Source organism: Syngnathus typhle, linkage group LG7 (assembly GCF_033458585.1).
Source record: "Syngnathus typhle isolate RoL2023-S1 ecotype Sweden linkage group LG7, RoL_Styp_1.0, whole genome shotgun sequence".
Classification (NCBI taxonomy): domain Eukaryota; kingdom Metazoa; phylum Chordata; class Actinopteri; order Syngnathiformes; family Syngnathidae; genus Syngnathus; species Syngnathus typhle.
Window position 1 is genome coordinate 8,320,044 of NC_083744.1, and position 13,995 is coordinate 8,334,038.

Consider the following 13,995-nt stretch of genomic DNA (forward strand, 5'->3'; position numbering starts at 1 on the left):
CTCCTTAAACCCAACCTTGACCCCAATCAGCCTCACGCTCATCCGAAAGAGCTGAGGGACACCAGTGCTCAAGCATCATCCCGCCACTAATCGGCCTAACTGAGTGGGATGGATATGGTAAATACGCCCAAATTAATATATTTAAGCTATTTTGAATTCCACATAGACTCACGCCATCTACTCTAGTAGAGTCAAATTCTCATTTAGCACATCGGTTGACAGGTAACTCCATTTGCATTTCTAATGCAGTCCATCCTGAAATGTTAATTATTTTCTTCTGACATGTGCTATTCAGCATCCCAAATCAAAAAGAAAAGGCAAAAGACAGTTTCGGGAAAGTTGGCACCAAAACAACCAAGAAGTAGACTGCGATTTGAGCCCTGAAGAAAGGTGTAGGAGTCGTTCTCCTATCATTGCTGAGCTGATTTGCAGTCTGCAGTGAAAATCATTGAAGGAAATCACAGTCATGTCTCTTTGAGCACTCCTTCTTATCATCTTGCAGTCTTGTTATATTGATCCTCCATCTGTCACACTACATGTCTTCTATGGCAGCTACATAGTACTCATTTTAAAATTGCTTCCCTGGTAGTTTTCATACCTCATGCTGTTTCTTTAACAACCAAAAACACTCATCTCATCTTATCGTTTAATCATGTGGACTGCCGTATCAAGAAGTCCACTTCTGATTCTTCTCAGTTTGGATCGATTTGACTATTGATGCCGATCAATGCATGTGTTTGTGTGAGCGTGTGGCTGTGTGTGTGTGCGTGTGTGTATGTGTGTGTCAGAGGATCTTAAATGACAATATTAATATTCATGACTGTATAGGGGGTCTTCACTATACCACGTTGATCTGTTCCTACGTGACGACGTAAACCGAATTTCGGTGTAAGTGGAAACATAAATAATAAGATGAAAGAGTACAGTAATACAAAAACGGAGGCATAATGAAAGGCAGAACGTTCACAAAAATGATAACACGCGAGCGACAGAGAGAGAGAGAGAGAGACGACGCAACAGTCCAAAATGGCATATACCATGTGAATCGGTAACGCCATCTTACTCAGTCCACAGCCTCTCTCACGGTGTATTCTTCCGCCGCGCGCACCAACTAGTTCCGGTGCGCGTTACGAATCTTACGACGCAAAAACGCATAGGTCGAAAAAAGTTTTTAAATGAGACGTGCGTCGTTAACACAAAACAACGTAACTCGAGACCGTCGTAAACCGAGGACCCCTGTATATTTCACTCTAAAGAGAGGTTTAAAAAAAAAAAAATTTCAAATTAGTGTCATCATGCGACTGACCTTTAAGGTTTTGATTGGAATTGACGCAGTTTGAATGCACTATTTGATAGACCTAACTACTCTATTTGAACATAAAGAAATGTTTGAAATTATAGGGTCACTACATATACACACATTTGGATTCCAATGTGTAGAACAAAGCCAGCTACTTGGTCCTAAAAATAAAAAAGAGCAATACGGAGAACACGTCAAAGCTTCTTCACAACTGTCATACGACAAGCGATAGTTCAGCTGCGATCTAGACAACCCAAAGCCCGAGACACTGACGTACGACAGCTGGTCAAACTTTAGCTTCACTTTCAAAGGAGTGAAGATAGTAAAAGCAACAAAGGGCCATCATTTTCCTCTAGAATGGATTCAATGAAAGACAGTACAAAAGTGGAGTTTTGTCACCCGTGTGACTCGCTCACACTGGAAAGGATGCAACACGGCTGTCTGTCAGCAGAAACATATTGCATTCGACTGAGATGCGCACAGTGAGAGCATTCTACCGAGAGAAATACAATAAGTGACTTTAGTGTCCGTAGGTGTGATTGTGAGTGTGGATGAGACCATAAAACTTTACGCAATCTTTTTTTGACTTCCCAGGTCTTATGCAAGGGAGCTAGTCTAATCCTGCTACATATACTACATTGGGACACTGGCGTTTACAGTCCAATTACAATGTGAAACACACACCGGGCCCTGCATGGACAGTCTGGATACTATTTTCTATCAAGGAGGCAGCACCAAGACGTCCAGTTAGACAATTAGTGTGTGCACCCCATGCGTACACAGCGGACACATTGTCAAACACAAATTTGCCTCAAGGCCCACTGCTTCGACAACTTCCCCGTGTTATCGAGTATGTGCCTGTTATCAGAAGCAATCGTTGGTCAGCAACCTTACCCTGTACGTCCCAAACTGAGTGCAACTCTGCTTAATTCGGGGTTTAACATAGTGTGTTTAGACAGTGTAGTTTGGGGGCTTTAAAAGTGACTCTGGATTTTTGATGGCATGTACAACAGAACCAAAAACCATAAATAAATGTTTAATTTTAACGTCATTATACGACATTGTTTGAACACAATTTTATTCATCACCTCAGTGCTATTCATCTACCACACAGCCACTCGTGGAAAGAGAAAAGCAATTCAGTCCAACTGCAGGTGAGAGAGAGCTCAGGATTTCACGACACTGCATGCTGGCACTCAAGAAAAATGTGGTCGACATCAGACAAAATACTGCCCCTTCAACCAAAGCTGAAACCTGTATTGTGTCACTCTAACATGGTGGAAAAGTGTTTACATTTTCAGCTCATCTCATCTACAACATTCCTTGGAAATCGTAATGTTCCATCTGACGTAAACTGCTTTTAGAACAAGCCCGCGGCCTACTACTGTGGCTCTCGGGGGCTACCTGGTGCCTGTGAGCACCATGTTGGTGACCCCTGAGATACAGTAAGGAATTGACTTGGTTTTTAACAATACTATGATCCAACTTTGTCTGATCAGGCACTTAGTCGTTTTCTGAAGTATTTCCCCTTTAAGCCCGAAATTAGACGTCATTCCCAAGACTCAAACAAAAGTATAGTAACCTAAGTAGCATCAACATAAAATTCAATTCAGGATCTATAAAATAATTGTTACAATAAAACTCCTCAAAGCTGTTTTTTATCAACCTCCTTTTTTGGCCCCCATTCAAACTGGGAAAAGCTGAAAGTGTGTTCTCTTTTTTCCCTTTAGTTTAATTTACAACTCACATGAGAAGGGTACAAATTACTCATTATGTATAGTACCTGAACTGGGACACCCGCTGGGATCAAAAGTAAAAATAATATGGAGATCTATATCTGAACCAGCTTTTTATCTTTTTTCATAATTAAAAAAAATACCTATGAAATAATTGGATCTTTGGTTATGTAGCTTTTATTGCACACTTTTTTTAGACTTGCTGGCTTAAAGCCAAAGGGGAATCTACAGTATACAATGTTTAAAAAAAAGAATGAAACTGTTACAGTAAGTGAAGAAAATAAAGAACCCACTTGAGAGTACTTTGAGCATCACCTTGCAGAGGCTGGGGATTGAGGTTTCTCTTCTATGGTTTAAATGGTTGTCTGGTTTTTTTTTGTGTGTTTTTTTTGGAACTGTTGCGTTACTTTTGCACAGCTGGAAATGAAGCATCAAATGAAACGTACATATTTGTAGAGCCACAGTAGTTACATACATTACGCCACACATACACACGCACACTCGGATTGAGGCAGGCATGGGGAGAACATGCAAACTTCACACAGCGAGGCTGGACCGGGAATCGAACCCTGCACCTCTGAACTGTGTGGCGATGTGCTAACCGGTGCCTCACAGTGCCACCCTCCCTGGAAATTGGATCATGATATCATACCTGTACAGCAAGTCGACGTGTTCTCTCCCTCATTATCTTCTTATTGTTTTCTTACCGCACGACTATTCCTCTCTTGCTTCTTCTCACCGCCCCTCCTCCTTCAGTGCTTTCTTTCTGTGATCAGCCTTGACTTTGATGAAATCCTTTCAAGGCAGTGTGATAGTCAGAACTGTCATTCCGGGATCAGAAGTCTCTGAAACAAGGCTTGCCATATCATGTGGTGGGCAGCACTTCATTTTTTTCAATTGCTTTGACAAACACAATTGCTTACTCAAAGCAAGGCTTAGAAATGTGAATCACACTTTTTTTGCGTGGTGAACTGGTGATTCGTACATATCTTGCAGATGTATCTTTTATGCAGGTTTGTTATGTGAAATCCCATAGGAAGTGAACATTTACTGAAGTATCTCAATCAACACCTGCCAGTGTTCTTCTTACACAACATTACCACATGCTGTAACTGCACCAAGGAAACAGCCAGAGCAAGAATTGCGAAAGATGTTTTAATTGAGTTGAGACTTGAGAAAGTCTCATTAAGACATAGTCAAGCTCCAGAAGAGACCCCAGGCAGTGTGTTTCGACACCACCGAGACGTCAAAAATCCCAGGACCCAGCTCTTCTCCAGCTGGAGGGCAAAAGTGTATGGCTGTGTATAGGTATATTTGTGTGTGTGTGTTTTTTTGTGTAATCGTGCATTAGATTCATAGGCCTGCAAAGGACCATCTGCTTTCACAGCATTTGGTCAATCAACCACTGTGTGTGACAAACTATTGATAGGGACACCTGTTTATTGTCTCAGGCTTTCTCCCAGCTCCCCTGGAGCAGCTGCTTTAATGGTTTAGAAGATACCGCAAGCCATGGGGCTTGAAAAGAAATAGACATGTAAGAGCCAAAAAAGTCTATTTGGGTCTCATTTGCCTGCAATGTGAACGTAGCCTAAGATGTTTTTGGCATTCTAGTGTTTAATCTGACCAATTCTGGATAGGGGCATGTCCACAAAAAAACACGGTAAAAATAATTCTACTCATTATGAAAGCTGCTGATAGTTTGAGTCGCATTGGTCACGACACCTTGCATCTTGCATAATGTAGCTTGAGCCTGCAATGGAACGGCCTCTAAACACATTTCGGGAGCATCGATTAAACATGTAATATTTATATGGCTTTGGATAATTTTGATTTGCCATGATTGTCATCAGCAAAAATTCACATGTGAGGAACCTTGATACAGATGACATTTTTGGGATATATAACATAAATAAAATTGGCCCAAGGATTGAGCCCTTCATTTTACTGTACATATTGTTTTCTGTTTTCAAAATAATCACTAAGCCATGATTAGGATTTTTCTCTGTTTTCATAACTTTGCAAATAATTTGATAATTGTGGCCTTTTCAACGTTGATGAAAACCTCAGTTGTTTATTATATAGTACTATCATGGCTTTTAATCGCTGCCATTACAGTTGACCTGTTTCACATAAAATATGGCTTTCAAAAAAGTGATTTTATCTTTTCACAAAGAGTTTTTCGATAATTTTTGAGAACTGAGGAAATCTCCCAAAGGTGCGAATGTGAATTGAATTAGTTGTCTTTATATACCCTTAATTGATTGCCAACCAGTCCAGGTTGTACCCTGCCAGCCAGAATAGATCACCCACAGCGCTGAACAGGAAAAGCAATAGAGAATAATGGATGGAGTGTGACACTTTCTTTTATAAGAGATCTGAAAACCAAGCAGAGCTTGGCTGATTACTGGCCTATAAATGTTGTCCAAAAGGTATCCTGGTTTTACATGCCTCATGAAAAGCTTGCCACTATAACTTTTGTTGAAAAATAAAACAAGCAAGACATTTCTGTGATTACTTTGAACATATCATAAAGTGTGTTCAATCGAGGCCAGATTTTATTTTAAAACAGTGCTCTGTATAACATTGAAATTGCACAAGATGTAAAAAATGTCATTCGACAGCATGGCCTTCTGTATTTTTTTTCGTCCCTTTTTTTCCCCTAGCCCAAAAATGCGCCAAATGCTACAATTGAACATTTACCCGAACCCTAACTGTTAAGTAGAATTTCAAATAACAAAATTCCAATTAAAAACAGACTATTCTATGTCTATTAAGTTTAAAAGTAACTTGTTGCAGCTCATTCTTGAAATATTTCCGTCTGTATTGTTCCCACACCGCAGAGCACGCATTGGCATTCCAATTTTGGTGCACTAAATAAGTGAACGGCACATGTGAGCAACGCTCTGATTTTCTGAATGGTCAGCGTGAACTAGTGCGCAACCGGAGCATATTCATAAAGTTACCCACTAGCTTACTAGAATTGGCAGCAAATATTGGCAACCATTGTCACATTGCATTAGCTCTTCTCTTGGGTGATAGTATCTCAGTTCATGTTGATGGTTTTAGACAGCAGGGTGTGTGACTCTGTAGTGCATATTGTAACAGAAGTGTTAGCTCTACCAGAGCCAACCACCTGTTATTTGCTCAGTCCACTCAACATCCTTATCTGGCATGAATTATGGCAAATGAAGGGATTCTTATGGCTGCAATCGTCTCACTTGACAATCCATTCCTTCACAACATTAAAGTCCCAATGATCGTCACACACACATCTGGGTGTGGTGAAATTTGTCCTCTGCATTTAACCCATCCTTGTGTGATTTTACTCCATCCCCTTTGGGGAGAGGGGCAGCAGTGAGCAGCAGCGGTGCCACGCTCGGGAATCATTTGGTGATCTAACCTCCCAATTCCAACCCTTAATGCTGAGTGCCAAGCAGGGAGGCAATGGGTCCCATTTTTATAGTCTTTGGTATGACCCGGCCCACAACCTTCCAGTCTCAGGGCGGACACTCTACCACTAGGCCACTGAGCTGGTGTCTATAGGCTGTTATTTTCAAGTTTATACTCAAGGGCAAGTAGAAATGTAGTTCCAGGAAAAAAACATCTTTATGCCTTCTAACCCATTTTGTGGCGGAAGGCAGAAAAATAAGACGTCACTTTGGATGTAAGCTAAATTTGTCATTTCATCATGAAATGTTTCGTAGCAACAACAGCTAATGTTGTACCTTATTACAGTACTATGGGTTTTGAGTTTATACTAAAGGAAAAAACATCTTTATGCCTTCTAACCCATTTTGTGGTGGAAAGCAGAAAAATAAAACATCACTTTTGATGTAAGCTAAATTTTTCCTTTCACCATTAAACAACAGCTAATATTGTTTTGTTTTGAGTTTATACTGTAGTGAGGGAAATCTATGGTAACATTCAATGTTTTATTGAGTACATTCAGTTTATATGTAAAAACATCCAGTCACGCCCATTATGTAAAGACAATATGCACACTTCTGTTTATGCACAAAGTGATGCCTAAGAAAGGAACTACAGTATTTACGGATACAACTACTTCAGAGTATCATCATTGGGAGCATTTTGAATAATCTGCCCTTTGCAGAATAACAGAGTAGGATGTTTTACTGGCTACTCGGATTACTGCATCAGCACTTTCTGCAGGAGGAGAATATTTCTTTGCAGGATTAGAATGTGGACATTTTTTTGGATGTAATGGATTTTAATGTGTAGTGGGAGGCTATAGTAGATCATTTTTTACTGCCATTTTTACAGTGAGTGTTTCTTTAACTAGTGTTGTGGGGCTGTAATTCAGGCTTGCACAGCATATTGGAAAACCGATGTGAGTCTGTGCCATTTGTGAAATACCAGTCTGTTCAGGGTATGAATTGGATGGTGAGTCTTATCTAATTGTCACTTGCAATGCTTCATTGTGGCAGCTAATATATATGTACATATATATATATCATGTTTCCCTTGAGCTTCAAAATACAAGAAGCACCCCAAGGCAGAAAACAATTTATGGTCATTATTTTGTACCTGGGACACAGAAATAGCAAAGTAGATAGCCCATTTGCACCCCAATATAAAATTGCTGTATGCTGTTTTCTGTGCTGAAGCAAGCCCTGATGTGCTTTGATAATTTGCTTTATCTTTCTGCGCTATACTGGGCATTCTGAGGTAGCAGGGGAATTTTCTTTGATATGCACACAATTCACCTTTGCTGGACTAATTTTCATGCCTGCTATTTATTTATGTATTGGCATGTAACAGGACTTTGGTGAATTTGATTGAGGTGATGACAGATCTACTGGCGTATGTGGTAGATTCACGCTGGGCATGAAAAAGAACCCACAATCTTGAAGGTTTATGGCTATGGTGCACCATGCCAATGAGTTGAAATTCCTTTCTGATGCAGTAAAACATTAAGCAGATCATCTCAATAATATAGTAATATGTGAATCTATGGTATTCTGCACACCCCATTTCTAATTTACCTCACTTTGTGTTTTCCAGACACTGCCAACCACAAGGTATGAGCTTGAGATTGTTGCCAAGGACATGGCAGGAAGTGAGGTGGGCCTAACAGGAACAGCCACAGCAACAATTACCATTACAGACAAGAATGACCATGCCCCTGAATTCACGCATCCGCTGGTGAGAGACATCGATTTTACACCATCTTTCTTTTGCTGTGATTTTTTCTTTCTCTTTTTTGTATACTGTGTAGCTTCTTCACAAATAGTGAGGGAATTGTTTTGTTTTTTTACTGCTAAAACGACATCAGATTTGTTTTTAGGACACTGATTAACAAGATTGAAACATGCTTTGGTTATTGAGTATTCATTTGTCATCACTTTTTTTAACAAGACACTGTGTCCAGTAGATAGAGCAATTGTTTAAAAAAGTTGTTTCTTTATTAACTGGAACGACAAAATGTAGAACTCAATAAAGGTTGGCTAGTGAACTGTAGTTCAAGAAAACTACTGCACAGCCAGGCAAAAAATTATGTTATTTATGCTATATTTTCTAACTTTAGACCTTTTACATGCCTGTTTACACCCACTCAAAGGTATAGTATCTGAAAGTCCTTGACCTTCTTATATGGAGAAAAAAATAGTTCCTATGTAAAAGTTCAAGGTAAGGACAACAAGTACCACAGAGTCTGCAAATAATGTATTTGAAAAATAAGAGACATTAATTGGGTGATATGGGTGCACAGGCAAGATAAGGGAATCATAAGCAGGAGTGGGAGTAAGCGTGTTCTCTGTCTCTGGAGGTTTGTTTAGTCAGCAGCGCCTCGAGGTATTTGCAATACAAACCAAATCTGCCTGACGGTCATAAAGTTAAACACATGCGTTCAAATAAATGTATTTATTTATTTATTTATTTATTTATTTATTTATTCAATGCTAAGTTTTACTCCTAATGATGGCTATAGTTGATAGCTGCTGTGTTCTGCTGCCTGCACCCCAAGGTGCAGTTGTAACACTGATGTTGTGTGGTTGTTAATGGAAACACCCTCAGATGCAATCTGTTTTTGAGACTTATCACACTTTGGCCAAACCAAGCCTGCCTTGAAGCCCTCCCATGATGCATTGCGGTGTCAGGGGCACTTGTAAGGAGCATGGCTCAGATGTAAAATGTTACAGCTCAGAGGGCTTAGCAGGGCTGTTCAGAGTGCACCATGTCCGTGTCCCAGTTAATGTTCTCATTTCTCACTCGGAAGAGAGCCGGTTAACAGCATAGAGGAATAGGCCTTTTAAAAAGCAAGTGTTTGAAGGTGCTACAAGATCCCTATATAAATCCTTCCACAATTCCAAATGTTTCCAACCTACCTATGAATTATAAATGACTTTTCAAGTGACCACCAACATACAGCGAGTTTATTTGCAATTGTGTGTGTGTGTGGGGGGTTGGGGGGTATGTATTTATATATATATATATATATATATATATATATATATATATATATATATATATATATATATATATATATATATATATATATATATATATATATACACACACAAAAGATTTTTGTTTCCACACAAGCTTTAACAGTTTAAATTATTCATTACTTTATTCCAGTACTGACTTCCCTGAATTCCTTCTTCAGATAATTGTTTTTATCTTACTCAAGACACTGCATTTTCTATTGACTGTATAAAAGTTAAAACAAAAATATTCTTCAGCTTATATTTCATGCAGTAGTAAACATGCAAGTGGCAGGAGGCCAAAAAAACATCCTCCGAGTCTATTGTTATGTTTAGTGCATGGCCTCTAGGGTTTGTTGGTTGCCCACACTCACACTAGGGGACTTTAGTGGATATTGTTATTCCACTTTTAGCTGAGACTGCTACCAGACCAGCTGCTTATATTCACTCGCCTGTTTTCTCCTGCATTGGGACCTTTGTAACCTTTACATCTCACACTCAACTTGTGTTTTTTAATTGTTTTTATATCACCTGTACCTCCACAAGAATATACCGATTGTACATTTTCTATCTTCCCACTTGACTGCTTATATTCAGTTGTCTTCTCCTGCATATGGATGTTTGTAACTTTTCATCTCACACTAAACTTGTGTTTTTTAATTGTTTTTATATCATCTTTACCTCCACAAGAATATACATTTTCTATCTTCCTACTTGGCTGGATTTGCACGTTTCGGCTCTCAGTTAATTCCACACAATGTCTCACTGGGTCTATTTCCTGGGCTCACCAGAACAAGATGGTGATGGACCTTATCCCTTGTGTCACTCAACCTTAATGACAACCAGACAGATTTGTCTCTCACTCTTGCTCAAACCAATCTTTCTGCCCACAACACCCCAAAATGTTCTCCTCTATGATGACCTGACAGTATGTTTTCCCTGCAATCCATCTGTCCTATGGATAAAGACGTTAGCAGTGATGGATGTAGCGCCATGTTTTGAGCAGTAGGGTGCTGTCAGTGCAGGGCTTTCTTAGGGAATGGCTAAGGGGTTTCACGGATTAGTGTGTGGAGTGATTGCTTCAATCCACACATTGCAGTCGCTCTATGATGTGGAGGCACAGTTGACCAGGAATCGTACAAAAAAAAAAAAAAAACAGCCGATAGGAAAGGATTTGTGGGCTGTTTATCAGGCAAGGTGAGTTGTATAAAGCGTGACATGTAGTGTGTGTGTGTGTGTGTGTGTGTGTGTGTACTGTACAATGGGCCAGGACTATTAGTATTAGAATGCTCTTGTCTTTCTGCCACTCAAGCTTGGTCGAAGCCGTGATCGAAAACAGCAGTTATTTTCTTTTCTGCCCAGGCATTCATTACTCCATGAGGGCTGATTTGTTCTGCTTTTTCGAGGAGCAAAAGTAAAAACTGTACATATGCTTGCAAGCTATTAATGGCAAGTGTAGATATAGGCAAATAACTTTTGAGAAAACCTACACAGTGACAAGCCTAGTTACCGTTGTTTGAGATGAGATGGAACATGCCATGCTTTTAGCCACGTAAATCACTTAGCTGTGTAGTGCAGTTTTATACTTGAGTTTTGACTTAAAGATGTTTTGAAAGCTGTCATGTCAAATTTTCCATGCTGAAAGTCACATTTATCGAAAAGCTTTTTATCTAATAATATATAGAAGTCTTCTGTCTTGCACAATCTCCTTCAATCATATTTAGATAAGGGGGAACAAAGGGATACTCGGCAGATAAATTGTGATACCTCTGTAGGTTAACTGAACACAAGCTTTCTGAGATTCATTTCAGAGGTTTTTCAGTTGTCAGAATGCCCTCAAAAGTCTTGATTCTCGAGCTACCGATAATTCAAAACGTGACAATAATGATGTACCAAAGCAGAAATCCTTTTTTAATTATATACAGTTATAATTAATTTTCAAGGTAAGGAAAAATAAGGGATTTTCCTTCCTGATACGAATACACACAGCTCTCTGTTTCTTCTTCCTCCTTCTGATGATGTAGATTGCTTTGTTTAAAGATGTTAGTGCTTCACTTTATGTGGTTGATATACAATCTGGTTGTAAAAGTAAACTCTTTCGTACACACTAATTCAGTGGTCGGAGCTTAAAGAGCCGTATTACGTACTTTAATATTTTACAAGATACACTTTTGTATACACTTAATATTGCAAGGCATTTTAGTGAGTGAAGAACTATTTTTTTTTAAGCATTTGATACAGATACATTTCTTTGCCAATGAAATGAAAAGCATGTTGAAATGAATGATGTTGCTTCTCACCTACTTTTTCAGTGATGTGCGAAATGTAAAATGGCCCCACCAGGCCATACGAGACATATTTTTTTTCCCAACAGTTTAGATATACCGAAAAGAAACAAGGTATAGGCACTGTTCACAAAAGAATCAATGACTTTTTAATTGGAAATAACATTTCAAACTAACTTTCAAATACTCCCAATGTGGATGAGTTCATTCTCCCAGCTTCACCTGTTCTGTCCTACCTGTCAAGAAGCTGTAAATCCACTGGCAGATGGTATGAGAGACACTGAACTGGAGGAGAGGAATGGTGTGAAACACATTGCTGAAGTCCGCAAAAGGGCCCTGATTATTCCGGGAGTTCCAGGTTGACGTGCGCCCCCATGTTGACTGCATCATCTACCGACCTATTTGCTCAGTAGGTAAACTGCAGGGGTTGCAGCAGGGTTCCTGTGATGCTCTTCAGGTGGTCCATCATGAAGCGTTCAAAGGACTTTGTGACAACAAATGTCATAGTGACAAGCCTGTAGTCATTAAGTTCCAAAATTGCAGGTTTGGACTGGAATAATGGCGGAGCATTTCAAGCTCGAGGGGACTTCCCACAGTTGCAATGATTTATCTGCTATATAATGGTGCCTTTTTTGCAGTGCATATTTCTTTGAGCATCATTATATGCTCTGTCTTTATATTGCTTGACCATTTATATTTATATAATTTTTGATACCCACACAGTATTCACATGTGTGACAGTGTCCAAAGCCAATACAACGATTCGGAAGAAAGTAAGCAAGAAGAAGAAAGTAACCACTGTGTACAAATTGGCATCAGGTGGAAAACCAAGGGAAACAACCCATTTGAAGAGTCTAAGACAGCTATCAGAGCAGATGTGAAGGTTCAATGTAGTTTTTGTGCGGGAAACTGTGAACAAACTTCCCGAGGCTACATTTAATGCAAGCCACTCGCAAAGGATAAAGTTCAGAGACAGGGCTGAAATATTATGGGACAACATTTTACATACTGATGATGCAGGGTTTAACCTTTACCAAAAAGATGGAATCTCTAATGCTTCGACGAAAACGTATTTGCTCATGATGCCAAACAAACAAAGCTCATTTGCAAAACAGATTATCATGGCTTGCTTGGATTCTTCTCAGACGGCCTTATTAATCTTCATTGATCAAACAAATAATGGAAACCTAAGCAACTCATAAAGCAACAGATATATAGTTTCCAATTTAAAAAAAAAAAACTGCAACAGAAACGAATAGGATGATTGGCTATCATGCAGAAAAGTCATGAGCAAATATTTCAACAAGGAAAGAAGTTGAAGCTTGGTACAAGAAGGCACGCTCAGTTTGATCATCATCGTCAAAATTCATCTTTTCTTCTCTAACTCCATTTTTTTACTCCACAGCAAAAATAAAGCTTGACCTGACTGTTCCAATCCTTTTGTTGTAGAGTGCATGGTACTCCTTGAAAGAACATTGTGTTTCTTTCCTCTGGGCATTAACTGACTGAACGGTTTAAGTGCTTTAAACGAGCATTGGATAAATAAAGCAAAAGATAAAGACAAAATCAATGTTTGCCTCTCCCCAGACAAATGGATGGTTTCAGTAGGGTCTAGCTTTAAGAAGGTAATCTGAGAAACAACAATACAGTGGGCTGACTAGGGATGCATTTATCTTGACTTTACCTGTGCTGTTGTTAAGTTGGATCTTTCGTGTTTGAAAGTTTACACTGTAAGCTCTGACGCTATAATGGTGCTGATATACACACGCACACGCACGCACATACACACACACACACACACCTATATGGTTTCTGTGTGTCCGTATCTTTTTCAGTTCAGATTGTACTCATTAAAATTTGCTGGCAGACTGCTTGGCTATTTAAGTGATTGAATTCTTCTCTCGCCAAGCATGATCAGTGGGGAGCATTTTGATTGACAGTGTAAAATGAATTTAAACGCGTATATGAAATTAGCGATGAAGGACACGAGTGTTTACTCTATGTGTCAATTCATTCATTTGATTGATGAACTGAAACCAAGATATGAAGGATACAGTCTATAATGTAGGTACAATGATGTTTTAAGAAAGTTGTTTATATCTGTCAATATGGTAATTACCAAGCTCCGTTCAGATCGGTGTACAACACCAAGGTCAAAGACAGCCTTCGGCCACCATTCGGAATATTCAAGAACAATAATCCATTATGTACGTATGCTCCCTGATAAAGCA

General features: G+C 39.2%; 1 protein-coding gene across 2 annotated transcripts in view; it reads left to right on the forward strand.

Moving 5' to 3' along the window:
• The window catches only part of cdh13 (cadherin 13, H-cadherin (heart)), a 164,746-nt gene that overhangs the window by 111,896 nt on the left and 38,855 nt on the right, over nt 1–13,995 (forward strand). For both annotated transcript variants that reach the window (XM_061284167.1, XM_061284168.1), the window contains exon 8: nt 8,059–8,199. In XM_061284167.1, the coding sequence (XP_061140151.1) occupies nt 8,059–8,199 (141 nt within the window). The remainder of the gene's footprint in view (nt 1–8,058; nt 8,200–13,995) is intronic.